The 7,454-nt window shown below is 37.7% G+C and overlaps 1 protein-coding gene across 1 annotated transcript; it reads left to right on the top strand.

Annotated features, from left to right (window-relative positions):
* Positions 1 to 212: 212 nt before the first annotated feature.
* LOC586684 (gamma-interferon-inducible lysosomal thiol reductase) lies at positions 213 to 5,291 on the top strand. Its single transcript, XM_786456.5, has 5 exons — positions 213 to 488; positions 1,752 to 1,940; positions 2,529 to 2,693; positions 3,111 to 3,263; positions 4,947 to 5,291. The coding sequence occupies exons 1-5, from the start codon at positions 363 to 365 to the stop codon at positions 5,070 to 5,072; spliced, it is 759 nt and encodes a 252-aa protein (XP_791549.3). The 5' UTR covers positions 213 to 362; the 3' UTR covers positions 5,073 to 5,291.
* Positions 5,292 to 7,454: the final 2,163 nt, after the last annotated feature.

Below are 7,454 nucleotides of genomic sequence, written 5' to 3'. Positions count from 1 at the left end.
TTTTTGTTTATTTTTTTCCTGTTTGTTGCTGTTTTTTTTAGTATTCGGGACAAAATTGTGAACTATTGAGCCGTGAATCGTTGAAGGGCACAATAATGATAAGGTCTGGGTTGTACAGAAATTGCACTGTTTGCGAGGTGGGTTCTAGACGGATTTAGTGAGTGAGACTAGGTTGCACGGCCGGTCGGTCACATGATTGTGATTGTAATCATGTGATATATGTTTACAACCGCACCGGCGATCAACTAACTGTCAGCTGCCTCGCTCTCAGAAACATATTGCATTGATGAACGCCGACCTAAACAGTTCAACGCCTCTACTTCCACAAATTTTCTTAGTTTTTTGTGTAAAGACTTGTCAAAATGCCAGGCAGGATTTGTATCATCACTAGCATTGCAGTGTTATTGATAATACCTTCAGTGGTCCTTGGTTGCGGGTTTCACCCCAATCTCTGGTGCAGCTCACCAGAAATTTCAGAACAATGTGGGGTAAGTTCACACATAGGAGCATCACCGGCCTGGGCTGGGTGTGTAGTAAAACTGCTTTTGATTCTCAACACTTCAAACACCATTGTACAAAACTCAACTGATTTCACTCAACATCGGTTCTTTAGGGACAATTGATGACACCTAAATAGCAGTAAAATACTTTTTTTTTTTAACTTACTGATGTTAAATTAAAGAATAATTTAAAAATTCAAATTCTATGTTTTGCTGGAGTGGGGTAAGTTAATGAGTAGATCTAGGCTCTAGGTCTAGTCAAGCCAGGCTTCAGCTTCACGAAGTTAAAGAGAAGGTTGAGTTCTGGGAAGAGGTGAAAAATAATTTGTGAGCGTTATCATTCTTATTATGCAAGTGTGGAAGAAAATTAGATAAGACATGTTCCCTGAAAAGCATGGCTCTTCAAATGCCTTCATATTCTAAATAGACATGTAACATCGTAAAACTCCGGGGTTGGACTTTTATGCCACGTGTTCGTGTAGTCCCATATACATCTTTCTGTGTACGGTGTTTGTAACTTTACCAAGACTTGGCCAAATTTCTTATCATTTTGATGATTCCAGAACCTTGCAATACACACAAATTCTTATATGCTAGACGATCAACCTTTTCTGGTCGATTCCATACCGTTTCTTTCACAATGCAATCGCATGACCAGAACTCAACTTCATCTTTAAGTCTGACTCGAAATTCTCGAAATATCCACATATTGTTTCCTTTTACTTACTTACTTTACGTTTTATAAATTCATCTTTATGTATTGTCTTTGTCTGGTTATATTTCAATCTGCTGATCTCTTGTCTTGAGGAGAAATAAATTTAACTGAAAACTGAAACTATTTTGTGACTTGTGTGAATCTCATGTAACATCTAGATCTACTCATCTTGTCAAAATTTAGGCACGTGTTGGTGAAGTATTTTCTTGTCATCTAAGCCAGGCCAGTCTAGGGTCTTTTAGTTTTACATTACTTATTTTTACTAGTTTTAATTACCCTGATTTCTAAAGTTATGGTTATGGTAAAACTAATACTTTTTTTAAAGAAAGTTTAGTCAAGTTCGTGAAGTTGGAATATCATTTCACACTAAATTACAGCTGTGATGCATCTAGATTATTGAAATTTATCAATGTTTTTTCCACAAAACATGTACCCTTAAGCCTTTAAGGCTTAAGCAAAAGTTGGCAGTTTTACTACAATATTTCAACTGCTTATTTTCTGACTCTTACTCTTTAATGCATGTTCTAATTTTACAGGTTCAGAAGCAATGTTTGTTATGGCAGTCTGAACAGAAGGCCGCTGACGCTCCCCTCGTGCGTTACGAGCTTTATTTTGAGTCCCTTTGCCCTGGCTGCCGTCAACTCCTCACCACCGAGCTTTACCCAGCATGGCAGAAAGTTAAAAGCATCGTCAATGTCACTTTGGTACCCTATGGAAATGCCATAGTACGTTAACATTTTTAGTTTATTTTGATAGAGACTAAAGTGACTAATTTCATGTACCGTAGACAGATTTCAAAACAAATTATGTTGTATGTTTATTATTTTTGTTCAAATTATTATTTTTTTCCTGTTTTTTACATTAATTCTTCCCCAAATTCTTTGTTTGATGAGTGCGATATTTTCAATTCAACTGCCAACCATATACATGTAGGTACTAATCTATCAGGGGACAACTTAATTTGAATATTCATTGATAAGTATATGTTATCAAATATAACCCCAAGAATATACTGTGCCAACTTACGGAGTTGAAAGATATGTAATATTGCATGATAAATACTGTGCACCTTATAACATTAGGTCAAGTAAAATGCTGTAAAATGGGATTCTAGTTGCAATGACAAGACTATGCGCACGTATTGTAAACAGACTTTGATGGTGGGAGTGGCCAGCCATATACATGTATAATACGCATCTCAGTGCACAGATTAAAGTCCTTGCCATTTGACATTGCGTGGATTAATTTCAATTAGGTTGGCTACATTCTAGAACCCATTTTCATAAATTCTTTTACTTTCATTCTCGTCATAGGAGCTTGAAGTTGCAGGTAAATGGCAGTACACATGCCAGCACGGACCTCAGGAATGTGTCGGAAACCTCGTCGAGACCTGTGCTCTGTCGATTCTGCCCTTTGACAAGGCGTTCCCTTTCATCTACTGCCTGGAAACTAACAATCCTGCAACTGCCGGAAGCCAGGTTTGTCAATCCTCAACATGACTTGCTAATAGTTAAAAACAGACAAAAAACACAAATCAAAACAACTAAACTACAACAAAAGCGCCAAAGGGTGAGAAGTAAATTATGGATTGTGTTTATTGCCCTTTTTCTCCAAATGGACATAATAAACAGAGACAGAGAGAGACAGAGAGAAGAGTCAGTCATGAAAGAAAGTATATTTCTGAAGAAGAGGAAATGCAAAACATGTAGACTTTTAATAAATGGAAGAAACAATTATGAAAAAAAGAATTAGATTAAGATTCAAGACCTATCATAAGGCTTTTCTATATATTTAAGAAATTGATTAGTTAGCTAGCTTTGCTTTATATTTAAGAACTTGTGTGTTTTGGAAAGTCTTACAGCCACTAAGTTCATGTATGTCTCTTCACTTTCCAGTGTGCCAAAGAATTGGGCCTCCTCTCTGAATATCCATCCATTCAGAACTGCAGTGAAGGATCTATGGGAAACGCCCTAGAGCATTCCATGGCCCTTAAGACAGAGGCCTTGAATCCCCCACACGAGTATGTACCATGGGTTGTACTCAATGGAGTAAGTATTCCATAAGTAATGTCTTTCAATCATAGATGTACACCCCTAATACTTGCTAGAGCACCTTTTATTTCAACCTGGCACCCTGGAGTGCCACAAGACATCTCTACAGACCTGCCAACCAGTACGATTTGGTCGTATTTCGTACAAAGCAAAAAAGACTTTCCTCAATAAAATACGATTTAAAAAAAAGTATCCTACAAGCATCTCCCATCAGCAATTTGGGGGTGTTCATTGGTTCATCGAACACAACAGTCTTGACGAAATCATGCATATTCATATTCAGCAAATGATCCATTAAAAAATTCTTCCTGTATGTAGGAACTGTAAGAGGCAATGATCCGCGTAACAGTCCGTGTTTATTTTTAAGAATACAACTTTGGGGATTAAAGAATACAGTTTTTGAACTCCAGAGGTTGGCTGAGTGAGAAATTTAGTTGTATTAAAGCCCTACTGTACTACTTGTAGCTACTTGCTCCCTCTATATAGAAAACAATGCCTAATCGGTGAACATTGGTCCCCCATGATCCTCTTTTCTTATGTTAAGTAAAAGCTGAGTTGATGAGATAGCCACCTGTCAGTGACCACCCTGGATGGTCTAATCCCCGGCCCCACCCTCTCATCCGTGAACGGATGGATAATTTGCGTGTTACCAAAATGTCCGGTAAAGGGGTACTTTTCACCCACCAAAGTCTGGCTCGTAGTACACAAAAATCCGGCTTGTATTGACTTTACACACCGGACTTAGGGGGGTGTTTTCAAAAGGAGGGAACATGCATATGCGTACCCTAAATAACACTGAGTGGGGGGGGGGGCGGGGTCTAATCCCTCCTAGCCAAACTAGTACAGATGGGCTTTAAAAAGTTATTTTTGAATATCATGAATTCATGAAAACAACATTTTTTATGAGGAAGGAACATTTTTACAGATAATAAGGTGTCTTTCTTCCTCGCTCGCAACATTTAGAAACAGGATGATTTCAGGCAGCGAAGTGCCTGCATGAATATCTCCATATGTGGGCAACAGCATGCCCAATTATCCTTCTATTTGACAGGGAGAGAGGTGCCAGAAATCCAGAATATTGTTTGATTCGGGCATCAAGTGCCAAAACTTATATTAGATTTAAAAAAATTATTTCGAAATTGCATTATGATAAGAACTTGATAAATGAACTAGAAGCAAAAAACGAAATAAAATATGTACAAACAAACAAAACAAATCTAAAATGTTGTTATCCCATCACTCGTAAAGTCCTTAATTTTCTTATAGTATATGTGTTTTATACGTGTTATACTAGTATATACTCATGTATACCATGCTTAAAGCCAGAGTAATATCTAAGAAGCCTATAGGGATTGTAACATACTCAAATAAACACAAGTGATAGTTTTTATGTCAAATGTGTAGCATGCCTTTATTGTGCGTTTGAATTGCAAAGTGTTACAGTCTTTAGATACAGGATTCCAATACCGGTACATAAAAAAGACGTTGTATCATCATAAGCAGAATGTGCAACGCTATGCTTTACTAGACCAAATGATTACTGGACTATGTAGATAGTAGACAGCCTGGGTGTAGACGATATGGGAATAGGCCAATTTGGGTATTGTAGATGAACTGGTTTTAGACCAAATGGCAATAAACCATTCTAACCCACTGTAAATCTTCCACCCTTGCTACCAGGCTCACACCAATGCAATCCAAAACCAAGCAGAAACGGATTCACTTGGACTCATCTGCCAGGCATATACAGGCGTGAAACCAGCCGGTTGCACCCAGGAGGGCCGAATGAGAAGTCCTCGAGACTAGATCATGATCTTCCATAGCTCATTTCTGCACATCCTCAGGCTTCAGAGAGAATTTCAATGTCATTCATGGAAATCATGAAAATGGCTCCAATCCTGCATGAATTTTGTGTGTTAATTAGGCCGATAACTTGCTGTGACATCTGTGTCCTGTGGGCTTGTGCACCAATCAAGCTATTTTTGTTTAATATAGTTTCAGCCAGTGGCGGATCCAGCAGGCGGGGGGGGGGTAATGAGCAATAAACTTTAGTTTTATCGTGAGAAAATATTTTGCGGCGAATAAGCGGGGAGGGGGAGGGTGAGGGTGTAACATCCCCCCCCCCCCCCCCCCCCCCCTCCCCCCCCCCCCCCCCCCCCCCCCCCCCCCCCCCCCCCTTGAAGCAAAACAAAAATGAAAAGGTATATTGTGGTTACCATCTTCTTTTTTTGGCCTGGGGTGGGGGCCCCTCTTTTTTTTTTACCAGGGGGGGGGGGGGGGGGGGAGGGTTGAGTGACCATGATATGCATGCTGGGTTGCTTTGTGCACACAAGTTTCATGCAGGATTGATGCTACATGTATCCCCCAATTGAACTGCCAATATAGCTTTAATCTAGTCTGCGCTTGCAGACTCTCATTTGACTTGTTATCCAAATATACCGTGTCTTGTGTGGCGCTTCCCAATGGCTATATCTGTGGGTTGCAGTCTAGTCTTGCAGTTCAGACCATGTGTTATTTGCTATGAGTGACAAGGGTTTGAAGCTGTAGACTAGCTCAGGTCAGCAGCCGCCCCTTGGGAGTTGGGAAAGTATTCCACGGAAACCAAATTGTTTTTTCATAGGCAGAGAAATCAACATAGCCTCAAATCACAGTAGATTTGAAGAAGAACAACTCAACTCGTACTGTACGATGTGTACAAATAGTATCACAAATTATTCTAAGTTGTAATATTCATATCATATTTGAGAGATTACATAATATATTCTCGTATATTGAGGTCCAGATTTGTGTGTGAGTTTATGTTTCAAGTTAGAAATGCGGCATTAGAAAAATGCATTAGTTTACATCTTTAATTTTCTGGATGGGTTATGCAAAGTATGCAACCTAGAATAATCTTATGATGTTGTAGTTGAAAATTATATTCAGAACATGATGAACTAATTTTAAATAATTTCTGGTGATAATGTTATGGAAACTAAACACATGTCATTTAATTATAAATGAGCATAGCTCTGTAACACATGTATTCCTATAGCAAACTTTATGCAGACGATGATATAGGTTATGTAATTTTTTTGTGTGTATCAGAATGTTATATGGGCTTTCTATCTTCTTCATTTATATACATACGCACACATGTGTGCACTCACCCTCACATATGGCCGCAATTCCAGCCCACCCACACACATATATATGGATATGCATATTTACATAAACGGTATACATAAATCTAAAAAAGGGGATTACCTCCATAACAAAAGAACGAGTTGCATTTCGAAAATTCATCAATTGGCAATAGTGCATTACACAGTTATCTGTTTTATGTTTCCTTTAACATGGACATTGTAATTGATAATGTACTTGAATCTTTATAAATTCATTAATGACTTTGTTAATGTGATAAATGTTCATCAGCCATTCCACCATTGATATCTGTGTAGAGTATATGTATACCATTATTAATAAGCCAAAACATTGACTGTTTTGCGATATATATTATTTGTTCCACTGGTCATGTAGCATTATTACTGTATTCACCATGTATTGTGTGAACCTCTTCTATTAGTTTTATATCTTTATATATTTGATATCTCTATATATTTCATATTCATTGAAAACGAGTGCTTTATATAAATAGGCCATTTTCGTAATGTAACCTAACTTGTAATTAAGTACCTGGAATATGAATCATTTAATTCACCTAGCTGTTATGAACAATTGAATTTTTTCAATAGAATGCAAATTGCATACACTACATGTTGTTAGGTAAAGCAAGCCATAATGCATGTCTTACCTAGCAACAACTAATGTACATGCCCTTATGATTCTGACTATGGAAATACAATTGTTCATAACAGGTGAATCAAATAATTTGTAATTTTGTATTGAGCCGCTTCACAAAGGCATAAATTTGGTTACATTACGGAAATAGCCTATTACTTTTGATATGTCTTCATCACTAGCCCATCCTATTCTTGTTATGTTGATTTGTTCATACTTCTTATAAGCAAATTATAATATCTTATGTGAAGTTTTTGCTTGAAATAAAGTGGACACCATAATACCAAGTCACACCGAATTCTATGGAATGATCGATACATGCAGTCACGCATGACACAGAGTGAGAGTGTCTACTACATCTTGAAGCAATACTGTAGTGCATTGAAGAATGGTAGGTTAAATACTATT

This window comes from Strongylocentrotus purpuratus, unplaced genomic scaffold, assembly GCF_000002235.5.
Source record: "Strongylocentrotus purpuratus isolate Spur 01 unplaced genomic scaffold, Spur_5.0 spur5_scaffold_3, whole genome shotgun sequence".
Taxonomy (NCBI): Eukaryota; Metazoa; Echinodermata; class Echinoidea; order Camarodonta; family Strongylocentrotidae; genus Strongylocentrotus; species Strongylocentrotus purpuratus.
Note: the sequence above shows the minus strand (reverse complement) of the source record. Positions and strands in the feature narration are given on the sequence as shown.

What these genes read in the sequence shown, in the direction of transcription:
- LOC586684 (XM_786456.5), top strand. Translation starts at nt 363, where the DNA reads ATGCCAGGCAGGATTTGTATCATCACTAGCATTGCAGTGTTATTGATA. An exon ending in TACCCTATGGAAATGCCATA is followed by an intron (nt 1,941 to 2,528) that starts GTACGTTAACAT and finishes TTCTCGTCATAG; the next exon opens with GAGCTTGAAGTTGCAGGTAA. An exon ending in CATGGGTTGTACTCAATGGA is followed by an intron (nt 3,264 to 4,946) that starts GTAAGTATTCCA and finishes CCTTGCTACCAG; the next exon opens with GCTCACACCAATGCAATCCA.